General features: G+C 45.2%; 1 protein-coding gene across 1 annotated transcript in view; it reads left to right on the top strand.

Annotated features, from left to right (window-relative positions):
* Window positions 1–16,299, top strand: part of LOC309567407 (ATP-dependent RNA helicase DHX58-like) — a gene marked incomplete at its 3' end in the record, with an annotated part of 89,245 nt that overhangs the window by 18,326 nt on the left and 54,620 nt on the right. The window contains exons 3-6 of the mRNA XM_082272807.1: window positions 3,209–3,413; window positions 5,723–5,913; window positions 7,047–7,163; window positions 12,245–12,374. Coding sequence (XP_082128933.1) covers window positions 3,209–3,413; window positions 5,723–5,913; window positions 7,047–7,163; window positions 12,245–12,374 — 643 coding nt within the window. The remainder of the gene's footprint in view (window positions 1–3,208; window positions 3,414–5,722; window positions 5,914–7,046; window positions 7,164–12,244; window positions 12,375–16,299) is intronic.

Below are 16,299 nucleotides of genomic sequence, written 5' to 3' on the forward strand. Positions count from 1 at the left end.
AACTTTATTTAAAACACTTCCTGGTTAACAAACTGACAACATATTCATATGACTGTAGATCAATGGATAAGTTGTATAAGGGCATATAAACAAAATGTCATATATCTTAACAATGCCCCTGTTCTATCTAATTTAAAATTATTTGGGGAAAAAAGTAATTTTCGGTTTCGGTTTCCGGCCAAGGGCATCCTGCATTTTCGGTTTCGGTTTTGACGCGAAGCTTGCAGGGAATGGAAGCCGGGGCACACAGCATCAGGCGGTAAGATCCCGGCCGCTGTACACTGCCGGAATACATCGCAGAGAGTAACCTCTCTTCCAGGATCCAGTGATGCTCCCTGGCGGTACCCCGAGTGTGGATTGGGGTTACTGCAAATGGTACTGAAATTCCACCCCGAGCCACACTCGGGAATACCGCCAGGGAGGTTAAAGTGGTTATAAAGGCAAAAGATTTTTATTTAAATGCATTCTCTGCATTAAGGTGAAAAAATCTTTCAAGAGCTGCTCCCCCCAGCCCTCCCTTAAACACTTACCTGAGCTGTCTCTCAATCCAACAATTAGATGCCTGTCTGCAGCAGTTCTTCTCCCCTCACAGGGGACTTGGCGGCAGAGAGGGCCATTGGTTTCTGCTGCTATCAGTCGAATCCTGTGAGGAGGGAGCAGGGGTCGGGCTACACTATGGATGCACACAGCCAGGCTTGGGTGCATGCCTGCATGAGTGTTCCCTTAGCAGCTGGAGACACTCAGAGAAGAGGAGGAGAACAACAACAGGGAACCTCAGAAGAGGAGCATGTAAGTATAACACAAGTATTATTTTAAGAAAAAAAAATATTTTATTTATTTTATTTCTTAATCTTTACAACCACTTTAAAATACATTTTCCCTTTGTCATTTAAAGTGGTATGAAACTGAATACCAAAAAATATAATATATTGCAGCTTACCAACATTGGATGTGGTGGCTGTATTAGCTATCTTTTTAAGCTTTTTAATGCCTCAACTCTGGATGGGGTAACAAAAGAGACATCTTTGGACAGCAGCATTGTCAGTTAGGGTGGAGGGAAGCTTCAGTTGGATTAGCATATTTGGATACACTAACAAAGTGAAGCCAAACACCAGCTCACAATTTTTAAGCAGTTACAGCACACAGTTTTTTCTTTTAAGATAGAGATTTCACATAAATAAAGAAAAGCTGATCATTGTAATCACCTGTCAGTGGTAAATGGTTTGTCTTAGGCCCCGTTCACACTGGGGCGACGCTACTTGCCGGGGCGACCTCATAGGTCGCGGCGCGCTGCTCGCACCGCGACCTCGGAGCGGCCGGCACGGACTTCATAACATTGAAGTCTATGCAGGTCGCTCCGGGTCGCCCCAAAGAAGCTCCGGACCCTTTTTCTAAGTCGGAGCGACTTGTGTCACTCCTATTAGAACGGGTCCGCAGCTTCTCTATGGAAGGCGACCTACGGCGACCTGTCAGGCGACCAGGTCGCCTGACAGGTCGCCCCAGTGTGAACGGGGACTAAACCCTCTAACTGCCACACCCGCAGGACAGCCTGTTCTGTTGACAAACAATAGACTGAGCCCCCGTTCACACTGGGGCGACCTGTCAGGCGACCTGGTCGCCTGACAGGTCGCCTTCCATAGAGAAGCTGCGGACTCATTCTAATAGGAGCGTCACAAGTCGCTCCGACTTAGAAAAAGGGTCCGGAGCTTCTTTGGGGCGACCCGGAGCGACCTGCATAGACTTCAATGTTATGAAGTCCGTGCCGGCCGCTCCGAGGTCGCGGGGCGAGCAGCGCGCCGCGACCTGTGAGGTCGCCCCGGGAAGTCGGATCGCCCCAATGTGAACGGGGCCTTATTGGCCACAGTAAAATTGCCAGTGTTTATTTAACTCTGTGGGAGTAAGAGTCCATTCACACTAGCGCGACTTGTCAGGTGACCAAGTCGCCTGACAAGTCGCGGTGGGTCGCTCGCCATTGAGTAGTACAGGACCCGTTCTAATAGGAGCGACACAATTCGCTCCGACTTTGAAAAAGGGTCCTGTACTACTTTGGGGCGACCTGGAGGCGACTTGCATTGACTTCAATTATATGAAGTCTGTGCAAGTCTTGCCGAAGTCGCGGTTCACAGGTCGCCCCACAAAATCGTGTCGCGCCAGTCTGGATGGGCGCTAAATTTTACCCCTTTCCTGGTGTTTATATAATCCACACTGTTGAGAGTAATATATACACTCATGAAGTTGTTCAACTCTGTATTTTCACCAGATAGAGAAGATTGTTTACACTGATAGTGTTCATTTCCTGAAATTCAACACCAAAATATTACCACTTTACTCTAAACACCTTAACACCAGGATTTTAACACTGGCGATTTTCCTGTGCACCAGTGGCAGCCCCTCCACTGAGGGTGCAAGGGCGCCGCCCCCCCCCCCTCTCCATGCTTCTGGCCCCCTTATCTACATGCAGGGTGCCGGATGCATGGATTACAATGGTTTTTTTTTTTTTTAAACACCTGATTAGAGCCAGAGGCTCTTCTAGGCTTCAAAAAAGGGTGGGCTCAGGGCACAGAGCCCACCCAGTTTTGTGACAAATAGCAAATTAATATTTGCTATTGTCACACTGATTCTCCTCCCGGCCAATCAGGAAGCGGGTCCTGAGACCGGTTTCCCGATTGGCCGAAAGGAGAATGCTATGGACCAATAAGTGGGGAGGAGACGGCCGCCGAGAAGGGAAATGAAGGAGCCTGAGGGGGAAGCCGCCACCGTTGCCGCCTGTCAGTCCGTAGGAACAATGTAAGTAAACTGGCAGGGGGGAGATGTGGTGGTGCAGGCTGGAGTGATATGGGGGGTCCGCAGCCAGGTCCGTCTGACGCCCCCCCCCCCCCCCCCGACTGAGGGAGCACCAGGTTTATTATCACTTTTAGGTTAATCGGTGGACATTAAAGTATTTACACTTTCATAATAAGCAGTACATGGGCGTCAAAATATCCTCACTGAGCTCTGTAGCTACATGTACCGTGAAACAGTTCATTCTCATAGTTCAAGACAAAAGCACTGAAATTGATCAAGTTGTTCTCTTAGTGGCTTAGCTCCCCCTGTTCCCCCTCCCAGAGGTTCTGTCATGAGAGAAAACATTAGTCTGTAAATGAGAGACTGAAGTCACAGACGAATATATCTTGGTGATTCTAATGGTGACTTTTCCCCTCAAATCTAGGTGCATCTTGTACAACAGCATTACAGCAAGGAGTTTCAGCCGCACCTTAAGGACAAATACAAAATTATTCCCATAAGTGGTGATACAGATGAGAAGGGCTTCTTTGCAGATTTTGTAAAAAAAAATGATATTGTCATCTGTACTGCTCAAATCCTATACAACTCTCTCCAGAGCCCAAGTGAAGAAAAGCATGTGGAAATAACAGGTGAGAAGATATGTGATCATTACCCATGGGGACGCCACATAATAGGGCAATAACATTTATTTATTGAAAAGACATGTACAAAAATCAAATACTGTATATACAGTATCTCACAAAAATGAGTACACCCCTTACATTTTTGTAAATATTTTATTACATATTTTTAAGTGACAACACTGAAGAAATGACACTTTGCTACAATGTAAAGTAGTGAGTGTACAGCTTGTATAAAAGTGTAAATTTGCTGTCCCCTCAAAATAACTCAACACACAGCCATTAATGTCTAGACCTCTGGCAACAAAAGTGAGAACACCCCTAAGGCCCATTTCACACAGGGGAGTCCGTCGGCGGACTCCATTTTTCTCAGCGGGGGATCGATCCGCCGATCCCCCACTGAGCAGGCGGATTGCTGCTCTGTCTCCGCGCTGTGTGCGGAGACAGAGCTGTTAGGTCCCCGCTGTTCTCTATGGGGAATCGGATGGGAATGGACCGTCTGTCCGTTCTCATCCGATCCCATTGTATCCGCTGGACAGATGGAAAATAGGGTTTCCATCCGTCCAGATTTGATGGATCGGATGTCAGCGGACATGTCTCCACTGACATCCGATGCCCCATAGAGATGCATGTGGCATCCGTTCAGATCCGCCTGAAAAACAGACAGGTGGATCTGAACGGTCCGCCTGTGTGAAAGGGGCCTAAGGCTCCGTTCACATACTGGCTTATCGGATCGTGGGTAGAATCGCCGCGATTCTGCCCCCGATCTCGAATCATTGCAAATCTGGGGATGCCCGCGAGATTCCCCTGACTTGCTAAGGCACCCCAAACACGGGACGATTTTGGCGCAATTGTTGCCCGACGAATCACGGTAAAATTGCACAAACAGAATCGAGGGACGCCTGTCGCCCCAAAAAAAGTACAAGAACTTCTTTTGGGTGACAGGTGTCCTACGATTCTGTTTGCGCAATTTTACTGTGATTCGTCAGGCGACAATCGTGGCAAAATCGGGCTGCATTTGGGGTGACATTGCAAGTCACGAGAATTGCACAGGCCTCCTGCGATTTGCAATGATTCGGGATTGTGGGCAGAATCGCCGCGATTCTGCCCACGAACCGATATGCCAGTATGTGAACGAAGCCTTAGTGAAAATGTCCAAATTGGTCCCAAAGTGTCAATATTTTGTGTGGCCACCATTATTTTCTAGCACTGGATGGAGTTCACTAGAGCTTCACAGGTTGCCAATGGAGTCCTCTTCCCCTCCTCCATGACGACATCACAGAGCTGGTGGATGTTAGAGACCTTGTGCTCCTCCACCTTCCATTTGAGGATGCCCCATATGTCCGCAGCCCCGCATTCCCCTGTACCATGTCCGCAGCCCCGCATTCTCCTCTACCATGTCCGCAGCCCCGCATTCCCCTGTACCATGTCCGCAGCCCCGCATTCCCCTGTACCATGTCCGCAGCCCCGCATTCCCCTGTACCGTGTGCCCAGCCCCGCATTCCCCTGTACCGTGTGCGCAGCCCCGCATTCCCCTGTATCATGTGCGCAGCCCCGCATTCCCCTGTACCATGTACGCAGCCCCGCATTCCCCTGTACCATGTGCGCAGCCCCGCATTCCCCTGTACCATGTACGCAGCCCCGCATTCCCCTGTACCATGTGCGTAGCCCCGCATTCCCCTGTACCATGCCCGCAGCCCCGCATTCCCCTGTACCATGCCGCAGCCCCCCATTTCCCTGTACCATGCCCGCAGCCCCGCATTCCCCTGTACCATGTCCGCAGCCCCGCATTCCCCTGTACCATGTCCGCAGCCCCGCATTCACCTGTACCATGTCCGCAGCCCCGCATTCCCCTGTACCATGTCCGCAGCCCCGCATTCCCCTGTACCATGTTCTACATACACCCCAGTCGGGCGGCCGGCCAAAACTCTTGAAACGGCGGGTACGCGCTCACACGCAAGAGCCGCTCGGTCAGCTCTGCGCATGTCTCTGTTGCTAGGGCAGCAGGGACGCTATGTGCAGAGCTGGCTATGTCATGCGGCTCTCGCGTTGTTAGAGAAAAAAAATAGATAAGCGAGAGCCGCTCAGTCAGCCATATGTTCTAGCGCCCGTTAATTTAATGGGCTTAATGTCTAGTATACTATAAATGCCATATTGCCAACAAACTGCTAGGTGGATGATAAATGTTTCCCTACATATACATTATAAGGAGAAACACTATTGATGTACTTTGTATTCCCGTTTTAATGGGCAGCACATGATATAGTATCACTTGTATGATTAGGTTCTTCTACTAACAATTATCACTGTTTCTTCAGATTTCACTCTCCTAATAATAGACGAGTGCCACCACACTCAGAAGGATGCCATTTATAACAAGGTGATGCAGATCTATCTTCAGAAAAAGCTGAAACATGAAAATAATCTCCCACAAATCCTGGGACTTACCGCATCCCCTGGGACTGGTGGAGCTAGCAGCTTTGAGGATGCTGTGGATCACATCTTACAGGTAAGACGCAGTAAACGTAAGTTTTAAATACAAAAATTTGGATTTTTATTAAGTAAACCCTTAAAGTAACTATTTATATTTTGACCTTTTTGGTTAATTAAATACACCATTAGCTGATTACTGTCTGAACACCCTGCCTGTGCTGCACTGTTAACAGTTACATGGTTCCCAGCTATCCCTGAGGACTTTAGATAGAAATCGCCTCCCACCTCGTTATAGAAAAAATAGGAGGTATTGTAGCTGTGTTCTAGAGTGACAGTGCTGCGTCATTCATTGATGCATTGTTACTTTAGGACAAGAAGTGTTACTGGTAAGATCAGCAGGATAACTGTAAAGGGGAAAAAAGTTTGAAAAAAAAAAAAAACAAATGCAGCCACCACATCAAATCACTGGTAAACTGCCCCGTTAGTTCTGTCCTACTCATATTTGTGCTACACCACTTGATGTTCCCAATGAAGGCCTCTTGACCCCTGTAGGGAAAGAGAGCCTTGACTGATGGGGGCATGGGCAGGAGTTGGGATTAAGCAGGAGGCTATATGGGACAGAAGGATCGGACAGAGCCTTGTGGATGGGGATGTGCCTGAGCTCAGTTAAGAGGACCTTCCCAGGGAATTCTGGGTATTTTGAGAAGAATCGCGGTGAAGAGCTGAAACCCCCCCCCCCCACGCACTGTTTTTCAGTTGGTTTGTCACAGCTTTCGTGGCGGTTTTGACCTTGCCAACAGCTAAAGTTCCAGTAATGGGTTACGCCCTTGTTTGTAAATTGGGGATAGGCTGTCTATCAGGCACTGATGGTAAGGACAGACCCTTCCCCCTTACTCCTTTCAGGAAGTTAAGTTAATGACTAAGAGTGCTCACAGTACAACTGTGACTGGCACTGGTCTAGACGTGTACTGGTTTGTTATTGAAAACTAAATAAAAGCTGTAGCCCTTTCCAACTTAATTGTGGTAAGCCTGTTTTTTTATATGGGGAGGGGGCAAGGGGGTGTTGGTTACTATGTTAACTTTGTTTCTGGGCCTATGTGCCTCAGCGGTCATGCTTAGTCTGTGGCCCGTGTAGAATCCAGGTCTGTGACAATATTACATTGAGGCTCGTTATGTTTCTTAAGTATCTGTTACTTTTTTATTCTTCAGATTTGTGCTAATCTGGACACATGGAAGATAATGTCAGCCAACGTCAACACCGAAGATCTAGAAAATAAAGCCAGGCAGCCCGACAAACAATATGACTTAGTGCCAGAAAGGGCTGTGGTAATTATCAACAAATCTTTTTATTGGTTCATTTACTATAGCCTGCAGCATCTTGTCAAAGTTATAGTGGCCTTACACGAGCCAATGATATCGGCAGATTATGCCATCTTCTGTCAATGGAGAAACAGAGCTTCTGCCATCCAAAATGTACAGTACAATCACACACAACCCTGTTTTATCATGACATTTGCTATTTGTAATCACTGATTACATAGGGAGAGATTAGAAAGGATCAGTTATCATTCTGTGCTTTACTTTTGTGAATTGCAGTGATGGCGTACATTGTCTTGAGTGACACCCCCATCCCCTGTTCACAGGTTAAAAGTCCTTACATGGATTACAGTCTGTATCAGCAACATGTTTAATTGCTAGCTCATGGACAACCAATTCCTTTGTTGCCTTTTTGTGTTTCTCTAATTGAGGAATTTTTTTTAAATTTAATATTAGTTTGTCCCCAGTTTGGAGGCAGCATACCCATGCTTAACATAGCTACTTTGTTTTTTCAAAACAATTTCAGGCTTTTGTTTTTGTGGCATGGTATTTTATAGTTTTAATTTTTGCTAGGTATCTTGGTTTTTTATTTGGGATGATAGGGATTTAAAGTTATTATAAACCCTCACCTTGTAAAACAACCCATTAAGTTTAAAATAGAAACGAAAGGCATAACATTTGTGTATAGATAAAAAAAAAAAAAAATAACATTGTAAAAACCTTTTTTCCCTTTTTATAATTGATCACATTCCATCTGTTCTCAGCTGCATAAGAGCTAGGGGAGGTGAGACAGCACTACACTAATCTTCCCAGTGAATAGCTTTGCAGGACAGGGTGTGTCAGGACATGTCTGATCATTGGAGGAGAGCACTGTATTAAAGTGGTTAAATACCACTAAAAGAAAGCTCTATCTGTCTCAAAAAAATGATAAAAATAGTTTTTGTGTACAGTGTTGGATTGCTGAGTAATTGTCACTCAGATTGTGAAAGCTGAAAATTGCCCTGGGCAGGAAGGGGGTGAAAGTGCTCGGTATTGAAGTGGTTACATTTTGGGGTGCTCATAGCGCAGCATTCATTTGTTGCTGATCTATTATTCTCGGATCTGCCTTTTTTTTTTTCTAAGCACACCGCCATATCATTTGAAAGGAAAAAGTGCAAAAACAGTGTGCCCCCAAACCACCTCACACTACTACAGTTAGATATAGACCTGATAAAACCCAAAGCAGGCAAGCCTAAAAGCAGAGTCAATGGTATTGCACATGGAGGTAGTAGAGGGTGAATGCCTCCATAAGTAGGTCCTGTACAACAAAGTGGTGGTAGGATCGCACACAGCAGAGGCAAAGCATGTTTGCCCTTCCTTAGCCACAGTGTCTGACCAATTCAGTCACAGCATGCAAAGGAAATTATTGGGGCTCATGAAGCCTACATAATTTGCCAGCTTGCCTGGTGCTCCCTTCTTCTCCCCTGCTGAATACTATACTCCTTGCCTTGCACTCACAGGGGCCTTACGGCTGCCTAATTTGCCTGATGGGAGTGGGAGGGAATGTCCCCGGTCAGTGTCCTCAAGCTGGCGGGGTGAGCGGGCCGGTAAAGGAGTGCTAATATACAGCGCTGCTAAAGCAACAGCACCACGCTGACCTAAAGTCTCTTCTCTCTGCCTCTCTTGGCACTCTCCAGTGTCCTCCAGTGCTGCCTGCAGACAAATTATAGAGGTGGATGCGGAGCTGTCAGGCGCTGCTGAACCCGCCAGGAGGGATGCATGCAGTTTCAGAAGTTCATTCTGCTCGATGTGTGGAGGGAGGGGAGTTGGCAGCTTTTTGGAAGAACTTGAGACTTGTGTGCAGGGACTTGAGGAAAGGGCTTGAGATAGGAGAGGGGTCGGTGAGAGCAGTGTCTGCAGCAGAATGGGAGGCCAGTTCTAGTGCTTTGCTGCTAACTGCAGTTGCTGTATGCGCTGTACTGCAAAATGGCCTCTGCAGTAATGGAGCAATAAATTATTGCTCATTCTTACACTTATACCACTTTTATAATATCAGCAACCCTCTCCTGCAAATACTACCCACCCTCATACACTCCACACTCCTCTCCTGCACATACTACCTGCCGTCATACACTCCACAAACTCCTCTCTTGTACATACTACCCACCACCATACACTCCGCATCCCTCTCATGTACATACTACCCACCACTATACACTCCGCACCCCTCTCATGTACATACTACCGGCCTCCATACAAACTGCACCCGTCTCATGTACATACTACCAGCCCCCATACACTCTGAACCCCTTCCACCGCCATACACTCCGCACTGCTGTCATATACATACTACCGGCCTCCATACGCTCCACACCACTCTCATGTACATACTACTGGCCTCCATACACTCTGCACCACTCTCATGTACATACTACCAGCCCCATACACCCTGCACCCCTCTCATGTACTTACAACCCACCGCCATACACCTTGCACTTCTCTCATGTACAAGCTACCCACCACCTTACACTCCGCACCCCTCCCGTGTACATACTACCTGCCGCCATACACTTTGCACCCCTCTTATGTACATACTACCTGCCTCCATACACTCTGCACCCCTCTCATGTACATACTACCTGCCACCATACACTCTGCACCCCTCTCGTGTTTATACTACCTGCCACCATACACTCCACACCCCTCTCATGTACATACTACCTGCCACCATACACTCCACACCCCTCTCATGTACATACTACCCGCCGCCATACAATCTGCACAGCTCTCATGTACATACTACTCACCTCTATATATTTTGCACCCCTCTCATGTACCTGCTACCAACCTCCATACAATCCACACCCCTCTTATGCACATACTACCCGCCACCATACACTTAGCACCCCTTTTAATGCACATACTACCCGCCGCCAAACACTCCGCACCCCTCTCCTGTACATTCTACTCGCCTCCATAGACTCCGCACCCCTCTCATGTAAATACTACCGGCTGTCATACCCTCCACTTTCCTCTCATACACGTTTACCGCCATCGTACAGTGCCATCATAATAGCATCATAGGCAAAATAATGTAATGGGGCCCTACTAGGGAGATGGTGACTTGTGGTATACACAGCACACTGCAGAAAAGAGTGAGTGTGGCTAAATTATGCTACATATTTGGCATTGCTTTTTAGCCTGATTGGAAATTTTTGTCAAATTTTTTTACAATTGTTTTATTATTTTTTTTACAATTTTACCATTTCTTACATTTTTTTGGCGAGAGTTTTTTGGTTTCTTTGGTGAGATATCAAGGATCTTAACAGACCCCTGAAGTCTCACTTTTGAGACAGAGAAAGGGACTGAGGAAACACATTCCCCAGTCCATTTCTCTGTAGCCTCCGCTGCACCGCAGATGAATGAACAAGAGATAGAGGCTGTTAAATCATAAACTTAAGCATAATAAACATAAACAAAACATTTACTATGCTTCAATTATGAATGAACACAGTGTATGATCAGTACTGATAACTCATTGTGTTCATTTAGAAAAGGAAAGAGCTGGTAATTTACATATTTACCTGCCCCATTTCCTGCCCTCTATCCTGAAGATACCAAACAGCCGTCAGCGGGAAAGAAGAGGAAGGAAGCCAGCAGTGCTGTGGAGCGACACACAGTTATTTTCTATCGCTTTAATTATTTTTCCATTTTGGGCCTGAGTGGGGCCTCAGGTTTAAGTTTTGCCTAAGGCCTTACAAAGCCTAAAACTGCCTCTGCCTGTATTTGTGGGTAAAGCTCTAATGTTTAGCAAAATAACTCTACCTTTGCCTTGTGTCCCTACACTTGGGCCCATTCTCACTGTTACAAAACTGCTGTCTGTAGTTATCGGTTGATAATTAAGAACAGCAGTATTTTCAGTGGTAAGGGGCCAAATCAATAACCTGTTTAGTCAGAAACCAGACTTTTTCTCCTTGAAATCACCCACCCCAAGACTAAAACAAACAAAGCTCTTTGGAACCCCCTCTATTAATAGTCAGTGATGGAATATGCTGCATAACAGAGCTTGCCTCTCAACACCATCTATTTCCTTTGAGTTGCACTCAAAGTATAGCATAGGAGAGCAGAAGGCAGAAAGAATAGACCTAAACATTGATTGTAAAATATCTCTCTTGTATGAGAATAATAACCAAAAAATGGATGACATAATAAGAATTAGTTACTTCATACATACTATTCATCTGAAGGGAAGAACCTAAGTTGTCTTATGAGGCTGCTGCTGGTTGTAGCCTGATGATAGAAGATGCGTACAGGCTGCAAAATGTATTGCTATCTTTTTTTAGCAGTTGATCATTTTAAAGCGTTTGTTACCCAAAAAAAAAAATAACAAAAAAAAAAAAAAAACAGATACGGTTTCCTTAAAGCATGTTATACAGCACAGTGCTTGTGCTGTGTAATTTGGCTCCCCGCATTACCTAAAAAACCTGGCTGATCCTGCCAGTTTCTACCCTCCCCCCTGGAAACTGACCACGGTATATGATGACTGCTGAGCACTGATACCATGGTCAGTGTATGTGCCTCCGTCATCTGTAGCCCTGCTCTCTGCCTCCTGTGTCCTCCTCCCCTCCCTGCCTATATCGGCGACTACCTCTCCACTCCTGCTGCTCTCATATTTATTATATACAGTAATAATCCCATTCACTCTGTAATATAACACTAAGTGCTTCTGTGCCTGTCTGATAGAAAAATTATGCCGATCTGTACCTATATCAGAGTGGCTCCCAGCGATCACGTGACCGCCCGGCTCTCTCTCTCCTCTCGTCCCCTCCTCCCCGGCTGATGTCAGCTGCAGTGCTCGGCTCTGCCTACTGGAGCTGTCAGCCAGGCAAAGAAGAGAGCCGAGGGATCAGCTGATCGCTGGGAGCCGCTCTGATATGGGTACAGATCGGCATATTTTTTCTATAAGACAGGCACAGGAGTACTTAGTGTTATATTACAGAGTGGATTTGATTATTTTATAATAGTGGCTTAACAACAACTTTAACTGGTTTGTATTATGATTTTTACAAGTTTAGTAATGTTACATAATAAAACATTTTGCTCTGGTCTAGGATCCCTTTGGGGAAAAGCTGAAGTCACTCATGGAAATCATATATGAATATCTTGGTGAAAATGACTTCATTAGAACTGACTTGGGCACTCAGACATATGAACAGAAAGTGGTTGAAATGGAGAAAGAAGGTAAATGTTAAGTCTAAAAGTGAACTACACTGTTTAATTCCATCTATGTGAACTGTCTTATCTGCCAAACAGTTGTAAATCTGTTTAGCTACTCATGTGATCTAGACAATCCTGACAGGATAGCCACATTGGTGACCTAACTTTCCTACAATACACTTAAGCAATACAGCTTGGTAATCGATTCCCCTCAACTTGTGGTTGAATGATGAAGGAGGAACACACCAACGAGGTCGTTTTTGTTCTCCCTACATTACTGTAATGTGAATTACAGTAAAGTCTGACTGACTCAAAGTGCTTATCCTAACAACTTTTGTTGTTCTGAGGATATAGCTGTTTGTTTCATCAGACTGATTGCAGACTGATTCTGAATAGGATGATCTGATTCATTATATTCACCCAAATAAAGAAATCTGCAGTGTCTACATCATAGTTACATATTTAGTCTGGTTGAAAAAAGACACAAGTCCATCCAGTTCAACCAATAAAAGGTAAAAAATCCTAAAAAAAAATCATATAATCCTATGTACACAATCCTATACCAACAATTGATCCAGAGAAAGACAAAAAAACCCCAGCAAAGCATGATCCAATTTGCTCCAGCAAGGGAAAAGATTCTTTCCTGATCGCCCGAGAGACAATTGGATATTCCCTGGATCAACTTTACCTATAAATGTTAGTATCCAGTTATATTATGTACATGCATCCCTTTAGAAGTATGCTTGGGGAGTATACAGCAAAATTGAAATCCCTATTATAGGGGGTTCCTAAAATTTAAAGTGGAGTTCCACCCATTTTAATAAGTTTTAGATGTATGTAATCCCCTTTAAAAATACTTTTACCAATGGAAACAATTTTTTTTGCAAGGAAATACCTTTTTTTCTTCTTTATTCATCCGCACTTCTGGGTCCGGCCGCCTTTAGATGATTACGTCACTTGGCGATTCGCAAGGGCTGCTGGGATGTATCCCAGCAGCCCTTGTGAATCGCCTAGTGAAGAAATCTCGCATTATTACACCGGCACCAGCTGTACTCAGATGTATTGGATTGAGTCCATGTTCTGCCCCGCCTCCTCTCAGTGAGCTCTACTGCTTTCAGTCCGCGCTCACTGAGAGGAGGCGGAGCGCGGACTCAAAGCAATACATCCCGTAGAGCTCACTGAGAGGAGGCGGGGCGGAGCATGGACTCAATGCAATACATCCGAGTACATCTGGTGCTGGTGTAATAATGCGAGATTTCGTCACTCTGCGATTCGCAAGGGCTGCTGGGATACATCCCAGCAGCCCTTGCGAATCGCCGAGTGACGTAATCGCCTATAGGCAGCTGGACCAGGAAGTGCGGATGAATAAATAAGAAAAAAAGGTATTTCCTTGCAAAAAAAAAATAGTTTCCATTGGTAAAAGTATTTTTTAAAGGGGATTACATACATCTAAACTTATTAAAATGAGTGGAACTCCACTTTAACTTGTATCTTAGTTCAGAATTCTGGGCAATTCAGAGAGCCAATCAGACAAGCAAGAAATGACATTTCTGGTGGTGTTACGTACACCAATAGTATGCAGAATGCCTCCAAGTTGCTATTTTGCATAGAATTTTACACTACACAACGAGTTTTCTATGCACCCAATCTTTCGTGTGACTTCACCCTGAGATTATCATGGACTTATGAACTTTATGGCTTTATAACAATCCACTGTTTTGATAGGCTGATTTTATTTTGCCATATACCCTCAACCTCGTCAGAGGCTGTCTTTAGCGCTGCTAGTGTTTATGTGGGCTGAGGCTCTTGTACGCACCTTTTTTATGTTATGATCTGAGTATAGCGGCTGCTTTATTGGTAATATAGGCATATGAGAACATACATCTTGCGGAATTGCTAGATATATATGTTTGATCCTGGGAGTATTGCATATACATAAGCGCTGAGTGGGTGGGATAAGGAATTATCGTTTCTTTCTTGCTCCTTTTGTGTAAAAATGATAAATGGTTTTCAAAATGTTTTTTATAAACGAATATCTGAAAAGTGTGGCGTGCATTGGTATTCAGCCCCCTTTACTCTGATACCCCTAACTAAGATCTAGTGGAACCAATTGCCTTCAGAGGTCACCTAATTAGTAAATAGAGTCCATCTGTGTATAATTTATTCTCAGTATAAATACAGCTGCTCTGTGAAGCTCTCGGAGGTTTGTTAGAAAGTCTTAGTGAACAAACAGCATCACGAAGGCCAAAGAACACACCAGACAGGTCAGTGATAAAGTTGTGGAGAAGTGTAAAGCAGGGTTAGATTATAAAAAAATATCCCAAGCTTTGAACATCTCACAGAGTACTGTTCATTCCTTCATCCGAAAAAGGAAAGAGTATGGTACAACTGCAAACCTACCAAGACATGGCCTAAACTGACAGACGGGGCAAGGAGAGCATTCATCAAAGAAGCAGCCAGGAGACCCATGGTAACTCTGGAGGAGCTGCAGAGATCCACAGCTCAGGTGGGAGAATCTGTCCACAGGACAACTATTAGTCATGCACTCCACAAATCTGGCCTTTATGGAAGAGTAGCAAGAAGTCCATTGTTGAAAGAAAGCCCATTTGCAGTTTGCGAGAAGCCATGTGGGGGACACAGCAAAGGTGGTAGAAGAAGGTTCTCTGGTCAGATGAGACCAAAATGTAACTTTTTGACCTAAAAGCAAAATGTTATATGTGGCAGAAAACTAACACTGCACACCACCCTGAACACACCATCCCCACTATGAAACATGGTGATGACAGCATCATGTTTTGGGGGTGCTTTTCTTCAGCAGGGACAGGGAGGCTGGTCAGAGTTCATGGGAAGATGGATGTAGCCAAATACAGGGCAATCTTAGAATCTAAGAAAATCTGTTAGAGTCTGCAAAAGACTTGAGACTGGGGCGGAGGCTCATCTTCCAGCAGGACAACGACCCTAAACATACAGCCAGAGCTACAATGGACTGGTTTAGATCAAAGCATATTCATGTGTTTAGAATAGACCATCAAAGTCCAGACCTAAATACAATTGAGAATCTGTGGCAAGACTTGAAAATTGCTGTTCACAGACGCTCTCAATCCTATCTGACAGAGCTTGAGCTATATTGCAAAGATGAATGGGCAAAAATGTCTCTCTGTAGATGTGCAAAGCTGGTAGGGACCCAAAAAGACTTGCAGCTGTAATTGCAGCGAAAGGTGGTTCTACATATTGAAGTATTGACTCAGGGGGGCTGAATACAAATGCACGCCACATTTTTCAGATATACTGTATATTTGTAAAACATTTTGGAAACCATTTATCATTTTCCTTCCACTTCACAATTATGTGCCTCTTTGTGTTGGTCTATCACATACAATCCCAATAAAACACATTTACGTTTTTGGTTGGAACATGACAAAATGTGGAAAATTTCCAGTGGTATGAATACTTTTTCATGGCCCTGTAACTACTCTGTGCAGTGGTTTTACACAGAGCTGCCTAGATCCTCCTCTTCTTGGGTTCCTCGCCGGAGCTCCTGGCCACTCCATCCTGCCGAGTGCCCCCACGGCAAGTAGCTTAGTATAGGGGCATCAGAGCCAGGCCGCTGCTCTGTATGTCTGTCCAGACATGGAGCCATGGCTCTCCCACCCCCTCTCTCTCCTTATTGGCTCACTGACTTTGACTACAGCGGGAGCCAATGGCGCCCACTGCTCTCTCAGCCAATGAGTGGAAAGAGTCCCGGACAGCCGAGAGTCTCGTGCAACATCGCTAGATTGAGATGGGGCTCAAGAAAGTATTAGGGGGACTGGGGGGGCTGCTGCATACTTCAAGTTTTTTTTTTATCTTAATAGAATGCATTAAGTTAAAAAAAAATTCTGCTTTTAGAACCACTTTAATTGAACAAGCTAAAGTTAGAAGCTGATTGGCTACCATGCACAGCTGCACC

The sequence above is a fragment of the Pelophylax lessonae genome (genome assembly GCF_965119305.1).
Source record: "Pelophylax lessonae genome assembly, chromosome: 11".
Classification (NCBI taxonomy): domain Eukaryota; kingdom Metazoa; phylum Chordata; class Amphibia; order Anura; family Ranidae; genus Pelophylax; species Pelophylax lessonae.